Genomic DNA, 16,685 nt, shown 5'->3' on the forward strand with positions numbered 1-16,685 from the left:
AGGTCTCATCCCTTAACTCTACAGTAAAATAGAGCAATGCCCAGGCTTTTGTGTTTAACAAAGCGTTATTGGAATTGGCTGGGGCTAGGAGTGATTTTTAAAAGTCTAAAATGGAGAGTTCTTCTTGAGCTAATAGCTCCTTTCCCCAGCTAGTGTTCTGGCTATCTCCTAGGACACCTCTATTGGATGGGGGCTAACTGAAGGAGAAACTTCAGTATCCCTCGACTCCCCCATACAGAGAGCAGAGTCAATTCTTGCACCCCATTTCCTTAGGGGACCCCTCACCCCCACTGGGTGTGGTCTGATGTCAATAATGAACCTCACAGGACCCAAGGTCTGTGTAATTCAGTCTCAATAACATCTTGTGGAGATTTGTGCTAACAAAAGCTGCCTAAATCACTATTTAAGGAAGGACTTTTATCTCCTAAGTCAAAGTCACAGGTTGGCTAAAGAGACACCCAACTTGCATTCCTAAGAAAGTTAAATAAGTCTGTCTTCACCACTAGATTTTATTTTTATGGAGGTATTTGTTTTATCCAAGATTGATGGGCAGGTTTTAATTTTCCTATGTGTGACCAAAGGGTCCATCCGGGTCATTATCCAAAATAATGGGAATACTCTTTAAAGGATATTCTTATATTTTTACCTCCTACTGCCCGAAACTTTCAATGAACTACAAAAAAAGTGGCTATTTCAGGCTGGAGATATTTTTTGCACTCCATATTTATTAGATACTTTACTACCTTACTTTAATTTCCTAATATTAGTAATGTGATAGCTTTATGTGTATTGACTTATTTAATCCTTCAACACTTTCTGAGAGTGATATAATTATTAACCCAATTTTTCAAACTAATATCTTAGGTCTCTATTTTTTCCAACTTTTTAATTTGGAAGTGTTCAAAATTATAGGAAAGTTGAAAAGGTATAAGTACTCTGTACCAACTACACACTCTTCTGACAGTCATCAGTTGTTACCTTTTTACTGCATTTACTTTCTGACTGTACACACACACACACAGGCATAGAGACACGTATGTTTTATTTATTTTTGCTGGATTATCTGAAAGTAAGTTGGAAACATTAAGACACTTCATCTCTAAGTACTTCAGCATTTATCTCCTAAGAACTAGGATATTCTCATAACGTGAACACAGAACAATTAACATACCTAAGAAACTTGTCCTTGATATAATATTATCTAATAAACTAATTTTCCCAGTTACCCAAGTAGTTTCCTCTGTAGCTTTTAAAAAATCAAGCGTCGGGGCCAGCCTGGTGGTGCAAGTGGTTAAGTGTGCTTTGCGCTCCGCTGCGGAGGCCCGGGGTACGCCGGTTCGGATCCCGGGCGTGCACGGACGCACTGCTTGGCAAGCCATGCTGTGGTGCCATCCCATATAAAGTGGAGGAAGATGGGCACGGATGTTAGCCCAGGGCCAGTCTTCCTCAGCAAAAAAAAAGGATTGGCAGATGTTAGCACAGGGCTGATCTCCTCACCAAAAAAAAAAAATGAAGCGTCAAAACAAGGATCATGCATTGCATCCATTTGTCTCTATTTTCTCATTTAATCTAGAATATTCTCCCACCTTTTTCTTTTATGACATTTACAATTTTGAAGAGAACAAGCCAGATGTCGTAAAGAATGACCCAATAGTGGCTACAAAGAGGTGATTTCCTAATTCAGTCACTCTATCTACATATATTGGGTGACGTTTTTCTGTAAAGAAATTTTTCTCTTCCTCCCTCCCACATCCTTTCCTCCCTCCGTCTTTCCCTTCCTTTCTTTCCCTCTCTCTCTTTCTCTCCCTTCTTCCTTTTCTTTTTTGAGGAGTATCACTTTCTGTTCATGGCTTCCTTTTTTTTAGTTCAATGGTTATAATTCACTACCAGCATTATTCTGTTGGATGCTCAAATTGTCCCAAATTTTGCCAACAGGAGCCCCTTCAAGCCAGCCCCTTCCGTGTTTCTTTTTACTTGTCCTCCTGTCTTTGAGCACTTTTCTTTCTGGCTAAACGAGATGCTTCTGGCTCATCTCAGACTTTCCTCACCCTGGGCTTGATTCATCCATTTCTCCAAGGAGCCAGAAGAAACTACTTTTGTGTAAGGAATGGTACTTAGAACCTAAGATGGGGTGCTAGGTATGCTTACGGCCACTGATATGTAGGCTCGTTGCTTGTAGGCCCTTTCAGTGAACAGAATCAGGAAGTACATTTTCTTAATTCATATTGTGGGAACTGATAAGATACTGTGGATAGAAGGGATTATGAAATATTATGTTCAGAGTATCTCTGTGGGGTTCCACTTAAGGACTAAACTTAGTGCCATTATCAGTTAAGCTTCTCAGAATATTTTTGTTAAAATTTACTGAGCTATTTTAAAAAATAATTTTATGTCCACACTTGATGGAGATATGGAGCATATCAGGTCAAACAAATCCTTAGAATCACGTCAGCATGTGACGAGGTGTGGAAATCAAATGCTACTTTATTTTAATTCTGAGTTCTAAGTAAGTTTACTAGAAGAATCCTGCCCATTTCTTATATGTCGAGATCTTGAGAAATAGAGAAAGAACAGGAATTAGAGGAAAATTTCTGAAAATTATGATCAGTGAGAATTTTTTCTAGTAGAAAGGAAGGTATGAAATACATAGAAAGGGAAAAACAGGCAATGAATTATTTAAATTAATTCATAATTATTTAAATTAAAATTATTTAAAGTGAGATTAAAAAGGAGATCTACCAAGCTGTATTACTTAGCTTGCAAATAATGATAGAAAAGGTGAGACTATCTCTGGAATTTAATCTGATTGCAAAGGAGATTACTGGAAGGCAACTTTTGATAGCCAAAACTTTAGATGGTACTTTTTCCTCTGTTACTTCAGCTTAAAATATTCTTTCGGCTTTGTCTCACTAATTCTCCCACCAGCATTGGATGAGCATGTTGTCTTCTAGCCCTGCAGTCTCATCCTTTCATCTTTGGATGCTGTATATATTTGTGAATATACAGATTCAGAAATCATCAACATGCACTGCTAGTCAGTGTGTCCTTCTAATTTCTGCCATTTTTCCAGGCCACCGTGAATGATAGAGAACCTGAAGCTTGTGTGAGGGACAAATTATAGAGAGCACTGATGAATTCCTGCTGTGTACATGACGGGATTCCAACCCCAGACTGTTGAGTAATAAATAAGGAAGCTTTCAGAAGCCTTAAACTTTCAGGCTTTCAGAAGCCTGAAAACGTTGGCTACCTAGATAGATTCAAGCTACAGGGTTTTAGACTTCATGTGATTCACCTGTAGCACTTCTGGAGAAGGGAAGAGCATCATAGCTGATTATGTGGAACACGTTTGCAAATGCCGAAGAGCCCAAGATTCTCTGATAGTGACCTAGATATTGGCATTAAGGTGATGCAATAAGGCACCATAACGTAGCTATTTCCTGTGGCAGGGGCACCAATGCAGGTGATCTCTTATGTAGGGAAGGAATAAATATGCCATTTTAGTGTGTCGTTTTCAATTGTATGTCATATCACAGCAGTATGTTCCATTTGGTCATGTCCAACCAACTCTATAGCATCTTTTAAAAAACATAAGGAACTTTTTTATGAAGTGGAAAGAATTGCCAACAAATGCAGATCTGTATCTCCATGTTTTTGCCATTGCTGAAGATAATCATCTCTCCTTCTAAATTTGCTGTCTTTTAATGTTTATTTTTATTCCAAGCTATGAAAATTTAGCAGTAATTTATACATGAAATTTTAAACTGTCCATATTTAACAATGTAGACTTTTTGACTCCTTATACTATATGGTGTGGTTGACTCCTAGCAGAGATCATTTTAGGGCCTTTTTTTTAATGGACAGGATCAGCTCTTACCGTGCCTCCTGGTTTGGCTGAACTCACTTCCTTACTTGTGGAGGCAATTTGTACAATAGCATCATTTGCTTGTGGGCCTAGTAGGTTTTCTCTTTGAGACTTTGGCTACTGCCAACGTGGGTCAATGAAGTAGCTATTACCTGCCCCCTAAATGCAAAGCCACTTCCCCCTTCTGGGGCTGTGTTGAGGTTATGGCTCCTAGTTATCTCTGCATAGCCTTCTGCTCCCACAGAGATCAAAGACCTGGGGGTGGGGGTAGAATTTGTTATACCCATCAGAGCACTGGCTGCCAACTCTTCTGCCCTACAGGACATGACTGCTTTTAGGAGATGCACAGAGGCAGAGCTAGGATCTGAACCCAGTTCTCCCAATTCCACCAACTCTGTGCTAATGAGTAACATTTACTGAGAATTTGTTATATGTCAGATATTAATCTAAGCACTTTATACATGAGAACTCATTTAATCCTCAGAACAACCCTAGGAAGTCTGTGTTATTATCATCTCCATTGACAGAGAAGAAACTTGAGGCACAGAGAGGTTAAGCAACTTGCTCAAGGTAACAGAGTTAAAAAATGATGGAGCTGCGATACAGATCCAGGCAGTCTGACTTTAGAGTTCTATCTCCCTAAGCAATCCTCTTTTTTTCCCTACAATAGGCTCTGGACACTAAGATTCCACTTCTGGCAGCTGATGTGCAGTAAAACAAGTACGGGGCGGGGGGGGGGGGTAGGTGTGGCCTTCATGCCTTCATCCCCTGTAGCTAACACCTGCTTTCCATTGTTTCGTGGTGCCCCGTGTCACCACCACACGGAGAAGTCCTCTCAAGTTGCCATCATGCAACTGCACTTCAATGGAAAACCATTCCTCTTGGACCTGAAAAAGTTTTGACAGTTGATATTTTATAAATCTAACAATAGTGTAAAGGTAGTTGAATGTTTAATAAAACCCTATTGTGAAGCCTTGTGAAAATCAAAGGGAGCCTTTTATAAGATGATCATCTTGCCTAAATTTCTTCTGATATTAAAAATGTGAAATCTGATTTGCTTAAAGCAAGGTATCATTGTAATTGGTCTGGTCGTACTGCTTCGCTGCTGGCAGCTAAATGTGTTTATTATCACTGCTTCTGATTTGATGAGAACTTCTTGAGCAATTATTTTTCATTTAACATCATACAGTTTCTCCCCAGAGACTACTGTGGGTGCAAAGTCATGTTTTATTTTATTGATAATTATTATTTTATTAATATGTTAGTGATATTAATGTATTGAAATTTACAACATTTTAGAAGCTTCAGATTAACACATATGTACCCAAGCATGAGATACCATTTCAGAGGCGTTTATTGGAAACATATTATCAGCTATCAGGTTAGAGTTACATTCAGTTCAGTGGAAAAGGAGGGACTTTGAAATAGTTCCTATGGAATTTTCACCTTTTTGTTTATAAGTGATTTCTCATTGCTAAATAATTGATACCAAGATTAATCAAGAAAAATCTCAAGCTGTTTCAGAAATAAGGCCAATCCTATGAAAATGGTTTCAGTCCTCTAGGAAATGACAAACCGTACTTCCTTATAAGTGCTCAGTAATGGCCTACTTATATTCTATTATGTTTGGCTTCTAAGTGCTATTGGGAGTTTCTTTTACGTTCTTTTCATTAAGGTAAAAATGGCCATTAAAACAAGTTTTAAAGGATCATTTAAAAATATTTGCAGTTAGAGAAATAGAATGAACTCACTAAACATGTCCCTGAAGTGTTGCGCCAAGCTGTGTCGAAGGGGGAAGATTTTGAGTTGGTGAAATTATGTTTTTCAAGCCTAGTGTTCAGTAAAGCTTTTCTATGTTCCTTTTCAGGTATGTGGCCAGTTGGATAGACAGAAGGCAGCATCAATCAGAAAAGGCCAATTTAACAATTCTTTTTGATAAATATGTTCCTGCGTGCTTGGATAAGCTGAGAACAAGCTTTAAAACCATCACTTCGGTTCCAGAGAACAGCCTGGTGCAGGTTTGTCTTCGGTTCCACAGTTGAACGTTCTAGTCCTGAGGCAGTAGTGTGGTTCCATCAAGACAACAGAGGTTTTTGTTTGAGCAGACGGTAGAAAGGTTCCTGGAGTTGTTGGGTAGCTCTGACCCTCCTCTCCTAGCCCCCATGTTCTCCAGTGCCTTTTGCAAACTTATCTCACACATCTATCACATTCCACTATCATTCGAGTTTGTGGTCTGTTTCCTTCACAAGATTGTGAACTAGAGGACTGAAGCTACATTTTATTCATTTTTATTATCTCCAGAAATTTATATAGTTTCTAGCACATAGTAGGGCAAGTATGTGTTTACTGAATCATTGTGTTCCTCCTAAGTATATTTGAATAGACTAAAAAGAACAAAGTTGTAACAGCCTTATTTATTTTTCTGTCTCCTAATAAGGGGCCCAGAGTATGTGTTCTGAACACCATAAATCCATGCAATTACAGATGCTGGCTAGTGAGTAAGAGAAAGCTTATGAACTCTACCACATAGGCGCCACCACAGACCTCCACTCTCTCCTCCCTTTCTTTTCTCCCCCTCTCCAAAATATTCCTAAAGTCGGGTCAGTCCAGATGGAGAGTTCATAACATTTCAAGGATAAATTTTTTCTGATCCTCATTGTGAGACAGCTGGTAAGAGTGAAGGGTATATATGATACATTGTTATGGAAGCAAATGAAAATAATTTACAGCACACAGAAATGAAGGTTGTGATCTTAATCTCAGCAGGAAGAAAAAGTATCCCCAGCCTTTACAAGTACACAACTTGACAAAGGGTTTACAGTTAGAAGCATTTTTTTTTCTCTAGGAGCAAAATTCGTTTCTAAGTACTTTGTTGCCATTAAGTTACTATGTTGCCAAATTTGAAGCTAAATTAGAAATAGTCACAAGCATAAAAAGAAGAGAAAGTTCAGGTTTTTGGATAATTCACACACCAATTAAGTAAACGATAGTCTTCAACAGTAATTATCTGAGGTATAATTTATTTCTGAAAGCAGGTCTGAATTTATTCATAATGAATTAATTATGTGGTTAGCCTAATTAGACTTCCTCTGGTGTAATACTTGCAAAAAGCATGATCGTGTTCTTTCTCAAGTTGACTTGTGTATTTGTGTGATTCTCTGTGGTGTGAACTTTTTCATTCAAGAATAGTGTGAAAATAGGTCAGTAGGAATTAATATGACTTTTGCTGTCACTTCCTTCTTTTGTAGTATTCAGAAATGGCATTTTCTCCTTAGCTCCTTTTTAGCTGTTGTTTTATAGAGGAGTCTCTTTTCTGTGATTACTTACAAGGACAAAATTGGAGACAAAAATGAGTATAAAAGAGAATAGCTTAAAATGGCTAATTGAAGAAATTAATGCACTATGTTTTCCAATGTATGAAACTTCTTTGCTTACGTTTAATAAGGTATATTAACTCTTTCAGAATATACATCAAAATCTAATTTTATTGAAAGTCCGCCCTTGACACACAGACACACACACACACAAGTATGATTTTAGTAATTGCTGACACAGAGCTCAAACTGTTTTTCAAATACTTTGTTGGAGAGGAAATAGAAAAATTATATGAGTGTTCAAATCGGTGGGTAATGTCACACTGAGAACTTTCAGTCTTTTTCATTTTGGTTTTAACAGTTCCTTAGACCAACATGGATGCTACTTAGAAATAGCAAAGCCTCAGTTGCACATTATTTTTCTTGATAACAAATTAGTGAGTTTTATTCTATTAGAAGGTTATTTTAAATTGGCACAATATAAATTAATAGAAATCAAGAGAGAAGAAAGAACAAGATAACAGGTGCTCACCTATTTAAATTAAAAACATTTTCAAATTATTCCCAGCATGCATTTTCCACGTTGCCATGGGTTTTCCCCATCTTTCATGGCTGAGAAGGAAAGGTGCACACAGGATCCTGACTTGCTTTGCTGTAGCTGCATTGCTGTGTAGATGAGAGTGATAAAAGCCTATCGCTGCGTCCAAAAGCTGGGGGAAGGGTATCCTGAGTTTTGAGGGTCTGTGACAAGACTAATTAATGACAACTATTTTTATGCCTTAGAGAACTAGCTCAAAAACACGTTCATTACTGGTTATTATTTCTCATGGGAAAGGCCTTCAGTAGCCCTTTTCCCCTCAATGTGACCTGATTGCCCTGAACATGGGGTATGTTTTGGACCAACAGAGCACATTACCGCTTCACCTGGAGGGTATGAAGAACAAGTTCCTGAACAGCGTTTCTTCCAAGGTTAAATTTAGTCTGGTGTCCAAAAAAATGACGCAGGCTAAGGCTGCCGGTCTGACTTTCTAAATTTATGATAACAGGTGGCAAAAATGACTGCCAGTGAGAGATCCTGAGGTACCATGGGGAAAGCGGGTTATCTAAATGTCCAACAAGAGGGAAATAGTAAATGAACACTTTTCTATCCAGTGGAATCTTATGCATCTATTCAGAATGATATTGTCAGGCAACACTTACTGGTGAGGAAAGTGAGAATGTGGGCTATAGAAAGCTATGTGTAATATGACTATAAAAAAGAGCCTAGATATATCTCCATTATTTTTTCTTTTTGCTTATATGTATTTTTGTTTGTCATAGTGATTATTAATTGGATAATTTAAGATATTAGTTTTTTTAATAGTTTGTTATTACCTAGAAGATCAGTTTGTGAAAAGTGGCAAAGGTTTTTCATCATTGACTTAGAAACCTGAGGCAGTAATTTTTGTCTCGGTAGCAAATCACAGAGTTGGGAAAAATTATATAATCTCTTAAAGATAAAATGGATTTGTTAATAAGTCTTGTGAAATTACCCCATTCTTAAACAAATGTTGCCGTGTGGGTCCGGCCCCGTGACATAGCGTTTAAGTGCGCGCGCTCCACTGCTGGCGGCCCGGGGTTCAGATCCTGGTTGCGCACTGATGCACTGCTTGTCAGGCCATGCTGAGGCAGCATTCCCTATAAAGTGGAGGAAGATGGGCACGGATGTTAGCCCAGGGCCAGTCTTCCTCAGCCAAAAAAAAAAAAAAAAAGGAAGATTGGCATGGATGTTAGCTCAGGGCTGATCTTCCTCACAAAAAAAAATATTGCCCTAAATGAATGACTACTTCTTTTTATTTAGACTATTTGTGCTCTTCTGGAATGCTTGTTGACTCCTGAAAATGTACCTTCTGACAGCCCCAAAGAAGTTTATGAAGTCTATTTCGTCTTTGCTTGTATCTGGGCATTTGGAGGCACTCTGCTACAAGACCAGGTATGTTTAGAAATAGTTTATAGAAACAGTTTTATTTGGGGAAGGAATATTACAATAATGTGATCACTATTTTTCTTTCATGTTACCATAAATCTATGCTACTTGCCCTGTTCTCACCTAAGCCTGTACATTGTTCAGGCAAGCTCATCCAGCTGACAGTTCTAACCTTGGCTGACAAGCCAAATCCATAGCCTTCCACCAGATCTCTCTTCTGAGCTCTAGGTTCTATGTTTGCACCTGCCTCTGGAGCAGTGCCAGCTGTGTGCTGTACCACAGGCAAGTCATTCTCAATGTGCCTGAGGCAGAGCTCCTCATCTGCCCTAACCCCCAAATTTGCTCTTCCTCTTAATTCTTCTCCTCAGTGATATTCACATTCCTCCCAGTTGCTCTAGTTAAACCTGGGAGACATCATCCTTCCTTATTTCTACATCCAATGGTCGTCAGATGCTTTCACTTACAAAATAGCTGTCAAGTCTGTCCCCCCTTCTCCATCTCTACAGCCTTAATTCAGGAGTGTATCATCTTTAGATGGTCCTGGGCTATCAGAGTGGCTTAGCTCGGGCTGCCATAACAAAGTACCATACACTGGGTGGCTTAAACAATAGACATTTACTTTTTCTCAGTTCTGGAGGATAGAAGTCCGAGGTCAGGGTGCAGCATGGTCGAGTTCTGGCGAGGACCCTCTTCCTGGCTTGCAGACAGTTGCCTTTTCGCTGTGTCCTCACACGGCAGAGAGAGAAAGATAAAAAGCTTTCTGGTGTCTCTTCTTATAAAGGCACCAATCCCATCATGAGTGCCCAGTCCTCATGACCTCATCTAAACATACATAATTACCTCCCAAAGACGCCACCTCCAAATGCCATCATATTGGGGATTAGGGCTTCAACATATGAATTTTAGGGGGACACAGTCAGTTCATAGCACACAATACCCTGCAAATTGGTTTCCCTGTCTCTAATCAGTCTCGCACATGATTCCCAGGGTAATCCTTCGTGAACCATAGTCAACCCCAGGCTAGTTCCTTTCCACTGGTCTTTCCTTCAGCCTAAAGTGAGGCTATCATGCCTGCACAGCATTCCTAGCATAGGCCATGTGTGGCTTCTCATTTCTTTTGGGCAAACACTTGAGACAAGAACTTGCATAAGTATGCCCATACACATACACTCATACTCACACACACACACAACACACACACACAACCTGCTTAACTTGCCAAAGTGCAAAGTGAGAGTTTTTCAACTTTAGAAGTTTGCGCATCTAATCACTATGCACCTCTTTATATAGTGGTAATCACTGTAATTACACATGTAAATACACATGTAATCTTTACAATAATTACATGTAATTTTTACATGTAATAATTACACATGTAATAATCTTTACAAAGATTACACATGTAATCTTTACAATAATTCTTCAAGGTATCTTCATTGTGCAGATAAAGTAAAGTGCAGAGAGGCAAAGTAACTAGACTATGGTTACACTGATAGGAAATAACAACGTCAGGGTTCCCACCTTCTAAGGCCACGCCTTCCATGGTACCTCAGGAGCTCTCATGGTCGTAGTGCTCCTAGGGATAGCCTTGAATCTTTGCATTAGAAATAGATGGCACACATCTTCCAGGCTTCCCTGAATGTTTCCAGATGTAAATAGGGAGTTTAAATGGGAAGGCATCACAGCCAAGAGTGACCCGTATTTCCGCTGGTTTACTTGCTGTAGATCCTGAAATACATGGTTGCTATAACCTGTGGGCCAGTTCTTCTACTTGTCACTAGGTTACCATAAATAATATCTGTAAATAAACCTGGCACTCACTTGGCCTCCTAGATCTTACTTGGATCCTTCTCAGAAGCAACATATCCTTCTGTAATCTCTAAGTGCTTTCTAAAGAATAATAGCCTATGTTGCTTTGAGTGAGAGTCAAGAATCGGTGTTGAGTGACTTCATGTGGTTTTTCTCAAAGGCAAAATTTACAACATGTGCGGATTTCTCCTTCATGAAGGCCACATGTAGAATCTCCCCCTCTTGCCAACCTCCCATGGTTTGATTTTTTTTCAGTGTTCTCCACACGATTTTTCCTTTTCTAGGACTGTCAAACCATGTAAAATCGCATGAGTAGGATGTTGACAGCTGAGATCTTTCTGCTGCTGATCATAAGGCCTCACCTTCCTCCCAGCTGATCCTCCTTTCATCTTTCCAATTTCCGAACATGGCAGCCTTCCAACCAGATATTCAAGCCAGAAGCTGGGCGTCACAATGTTCACTTCCTTTCCCAGGCACTCTGTCCCTAATTAATAGTCAACATCATCTTTAAATTTTCAAAAGGGCTCTAACTACCAAGAATTCAAAAGAGAGGCTATGAAGTTTGAAACATGAATGAAGCAGACACAAGAAATATTCTTAGGATAGCCATTTATTAGGTCAACAAATTTGAGTGCCTACTATACGTTGGAGAACATGCTTAGGGCTTTTGTGTGTGTGTGTGTCAGGAAGATTAGCCCTGAGCTAACATCTGTTGCCAATCTTTCTCTTCTTGCTGAGGAAGATTGGCCCTGGGCTAACATCCGTGCCCATCTTCCTCTACTTTATAAGTGGGATGCCTGCCACAGTGTGGCTTGATAAGCGATGTGTAGGTCCACACCAGGGGTCGGAACCCGCAAACCCTGGGCCACCAAAGCAGAGTGCGCAAACCCAACCACTACGTGACCAGGCCGGCCCCCTTACAGCTTTTAGTTGGCTATCTCACTGAATCTTCAAAAAAATAAAACCTATATGTATAGGTACAACTATCCTCCTTTTTCATTTATGAAAAAGGAACTGAAACTTAAATAAGTTAACCTGCTTGATAAGGTAGCCTGCTTGAGGACACACAGCCAACTAATGTCTGAGCCAGGTTCAAATGCAGTAGACTAACTCAAGACCTGTGTTCTTAACCCAGGCCATTGCTAACAACTTCCAAAATAGGTCTCACGTCAGCTCTCTCTGAGCTCCCTTGAACTGCCATTATCATTTCTCACTTGGCTTCTGAAGTAACCTCCTTGCTAGTCTTTCTGCTTCTGTACTTGCCCCATAATCCATTATCTACTCAGCAGCCAAAGTGATTTTTTTTTAATGTAAACTGAATTAAATGATATACTCCAGAATTTAAAACACTTGAATGAATTCCTATTGCTTTTAAGATAAGATTAAAAATTTTAGTACTCTTTACAAGGCCTCTGGATCTGCCCCCACTGCTCTCTTACTAATTCTTCTTCCTCACTCCCTCCCCTTCCACCCCACCAGCTGCACTGGCCGGTTTCTTGAACACAACAGGTTCTTTCATACCACAAGATCTTTGCACATGCTCACCTCTTCCTGCTTCCTGGAATGGTCCTCTCCCTAGTCTGTGTCTGTTCTCAAGGATGGCTTCCCTGAACATCCAGTTAAGATAGATTTACCCTTGTTACTCTCACTTATAGCAAAGTTTACTTTCAAGGCGTCTCTTTATTCCTACATTTATTGGCTTCCACCGTGTGGAAACCCTGGTTCCACCATACTTCCTCCTCTCTCCCCTCTCTCCTCCCCGTAAACTCTGGGAGGGCAGACACCCTGTTTGTTTTCTTCCCCATTATAGAACCAATGAATTTTAGTTGAATGGATTAATGAATCAAAGATTTGTCACCGAAATCATTTTGCTGATGTAGTGGTTAAGTGAACCCAATTTTGATGTAAAGTACAAGTCATACGTATTCTGCCTACAGAGAATGGTGTCAGATAAGTACTACTTTCTGAACTAACCCGACTTAAGACCAGTTTTTGTAGGGTGATAAAATATCTCATGCCACCAATCTGAATAAAACTTAAATGAGCCTACACTCATTAACTCATGAATGGTGGTATATAGGAGTATGAACTCGGCTTGTTTGAAAGATGGTGGGGCAAGCTCTCCCTGCTACGACTGATCACCCCTCTCAGCCCTGATCACACTCTCCTATCCTGCAGCCATCTTGTTTGTATCATGAATAGATGTGTAATCATCCTAGTACAAAAAGTGGGCTATAGTCCAAGAACATGAGGACACCAAAGGGAAAGCAGATTTAAGAATTGCTCTGGAAAAAAATGGGAGTTGATGTCGTACATAAGTATGAAATTGCTGAACGCAGTGGACACACACAGTGTTTTTAGAGTTCCCTAAAACTCCCTATGCCAGGTCATCCTATGGATGTAGGAGTCACTATGCCAGGTTATCTTGTGGATACAGAAGTTAGTAGGCCAAGTCATCCTCTGGATGTAGAAGTCAGTAGGCCAGATCATCCTGTGGATGTAGGAGTCACTATGCCAGGTCATCCTGTGGGTATAGAAGTTAGTAGGTGAGGTCATCCAGAGGATGTAGGAGTCACTAGGCCAGGTCATCCCGTGGATGTAGAAGGGTTTATAGAAGGGTTTGTTCGTTGCTAGTACACAGTTGCCATTTTCCCTTCTCTATTTTCCAAACCCTAATCCAGCAGCATCTATCATCATATAAAAACAAGCACCTTCTAGCAGGAGAGCCTGTTCCCGACCACTATAATCCTCTCTGGAGGACAGGAGTTTGTCTCCATGGAGTTTCCAGCTAGGCCACTCAGTTGTGCCCTGCTAGAAAACCAAGTTCATGCCTTTCTTCCTCTCTCCGTCCATCATGGCAGGGGTTCCCAGATTTAGAACTTCAAAGATCAACAAAGTTTCAATAATGGTTTTAAGGAATAAAATAGGGTTACCAACTGTTTGCTTTTCTAAATAAGGGAATTTATTTTTAAAATGACCATTTATCACCATAATTTTATAAAGGAGAGGATATTTTAACACCAAAAGGTCCAAAAAGGACCTTTTGCTCAAATATAGGACAATATTTAAATCAAATAATGTTACCAATTTAATAATGTTACCAAATTTTAAAGTATTCCTTTGTTCTTATTTTTCTCAATTTATCATAAATTGATGCAATTATTGGTAGAAATCAATAGCAATGTTTGATAACTACTGTCTTATGGTACCTAGCATCATAGCTCATTGTTAAATTGAGTAACACAGGGGTAATCTGAGGTTTACCTAACCTTACCTTGCTTTTTAAGTTAATAATTATTCCAGAAAATATGTACCTGATGGATAGATGGCAATTATAGATTTCTGCTTCTCTGATATTATCATTCATTGTAACTTACTTCTAGTTATTTATTTTTCTTGGGTCAGTTACTCGATCCCATTTATAATTATGACTCTACACTGCAAACACTGTGTGTTCAGCAGGATTTGGAGGGATGTGTATGTGTTCAAAGTTACCTTTGAGTCTGCAATAAGGATTTCTCTTGTTCTGCTTAGCTTTCTGGTTATCAAGCGGACTTCAGCCGGTGGTGGCATAAAGAGATGAAAGCAGTGAAGTTTCCATCCCAGGGAACAATCTTTGATTATTATCTGGACCACAAAACTAAGAAATTTTTGCCTTGGGCTGATAAAATCCCCAGATTTACTATGGACCCAGATGCACCTCTGCAGGTAGGTGTGTGGAACACAGTACTTTTCAAGCCCTCCTGTGCTGGCTTGAGCCCTTTTTTGTTTGTTTTTGAGCTAGGGCCTCACCCTTTAAAGACCCATCCTGTCTGATGGATAAATTATTGCCAGCATGTCACCCATTTCCTGGGAGAGAAGAATCTAGGTTATAGGAACAATTAGTGAGATGGCTATTATATTTCTGCAAACTTTTCTTTTTTTAATTTCAACTTAATTCTGTGATAACAGCTTTTAAAATATTTTCCTAGAACCTCTGTTTTATTAAAAATTAGAGGCATATTTCTGTTAGTTCAGTGATTCTTATTGCTGACCTTGAAAATTTCTTAGACAGCACTTTGCACACGGAACTTCTTTCCCTTAACCGCCCCCAGCCTTAAAATGAATACGTTTCATCTCCTCAACGCGTGTTTCAAATTCACATGGCAGCTGACAAATCTAAACGAATCTCTCTCTTTTTAACTGTTTCTCTTCATAGATTATTCTTCTACGTTTCTCTTATGTCAAGTTATTGCATAGTCATCTTATTCTGCCTCAATCTTTTTTCCTTTTTGTTATTTTTCTTTCTGAAAATTATGTCATTCTGATTCATTTTGGAGCTTATTATTTCAAGTAGTGCTATATGAATAGAATGTAGGTGATTCTACAGCGTTAATTAGGCAGCTAGTGTCAAATAAGAGAAAACCCAATGTGTTAGTTTCCTAGAGATGCTATAACAAAGTACCACAAACTAGGTGGCTTAAATGACAGAAATATATTGGCTCATGGTGCTGGGAGCTAGAAGTTCAAAATCAGCAGGATTGATTCCTTCTGAGGGTTGTAAGGAAGAATCTGTTCCACGCCTCTCTCCTAGTTTCTGGTGGTTTGCTGGCAATCTTCACATGTCATTTTCCCTGTGTGTGTGTCTCTGTATTCAAATTTACCTTTTTATAAGGACACCAGTCATTGTATTAGGGGCCTATTCTGTTTGTATTAGTATGCTAGGGCTGCCATAACAAAATAGCACAGACTGGGTGGCTTAAACATCGGAAATTTATTTTCTCACATTTCTGGAGGCTGGCAGTTCAAGATTGAGGTGTCCGCAGGTTTGGTTTCTCCTAAGACCTCTCTCCTTGGCTTGCAGATGGCCACCTCTTGCTGTGTCCTCACGTGGTCTTTCCTCTGTGTGCATGCATCCCTGGACACTGTCTCCAAGTGTGTCCAAATTTCCTCTTCTTATAAGGATGTCAGTCAGGTTAGGTTAGGGTCCACCCTAACGGCCTCATTTTAACTTAATCACCCCTTTAAAGACCCTCTTTCCAAATACAGTCACATTCTGAGTACAGAGGGTTAGGACTTCACCATACAAATTTTGGGAAAACACTGTTCAACCCGTAACACCTAACCATGAAGAAACTTAGTACACAAACAAGAAATTCAGAGGTAGGATGGCCCCAAGACTGATTAATTCTGTGACTTGGTGATATCCTCAAGGATTCAGATCTTCCCATCTCTCTGCTCTACTCTTCTTAACGTTGGCTTAATTTTAAGACTGATATCCCTCCTGGTCTCAAGATGGCTCCTTTGACCCCAGGAGTTACCTTCAGAGGGAAAGGAGACTTTCTCAGATCTTTTTATTAAGAGTAAGGAAACTTTTCTCAGAAGGCCCAGAGCAGACCACCTCCTGCATCTAATTCTCCAGGAGTCACACGCCACCCCTCTCCTAGTCTCGGGCCAGGGTAATGGGGTTACCATAATTGGCTTTGAAATCATTACCCTACTATAGGAGCCGAGTTGAGCTTCCTCTGAAGCATATGGCTGTATGGAAGAGGCGTGAAGACTTGAGCAAAGTGGGATCTCTGACGGGGAAGGAAGAAGGGGAAAAAGGTGTTGGGGGGCAACCAACAATGTCTGCTCCATCGGCTTTATATATTTTGAAATCTCTGTTTTTTGCTCAGCTTACCTAGACTTCACCTACCTAACAATATTATCTAGCTGGTTGAAAGCTGAGAATCCGTAATTAACCAAAGACTAA

General features: G+C 39.7%; 1 protein-coding gene across 1 annotated transcript in view; it reads left to right on the top strand.

Annotated features, from left to right (window-relative positions):
* DNAH11 (dynein axonemal heavy chain 11) overlaps positions 1 to 16,685 on the top strand; it is a 311,121-nt gene that overhangs the window by 153,338 nt on the left and 141,098 nt on the right. The window contains exons 44-46 of the mRNA XM_058534426.1: positions 5,730 to 5,880; positions 9,017 to 9,148; positions 14,486 to 14,659. Coding sequence (XP_058390409.1) covers positions 5,730 to 5,880; positions 9,017 to 9,148; positions 14,486 to 14,659 — 457 coding nt within the window. The remainder of the gene's footprint in view (positions 1 to 5,729; positions 5,881 to 9,016; positions 9,149 to 14,485; positions 14,660 to 16,685) is intronic.

Source organism: Diceros bicornis, chromosome 3 (genome assembly GCF_020826845.1).
Source record: "Diceros bicornis minor isolate mBicDic1 chromosome 3, mDicBic1.mat.cur, whole genome shotgun sequence".
Lineage (NCBI taxonomy): Eukaryota > Metazoa > Chordata > Mammalia > Perissodactyla > Rhinocerotidae > Diceros > Diceros bicornis.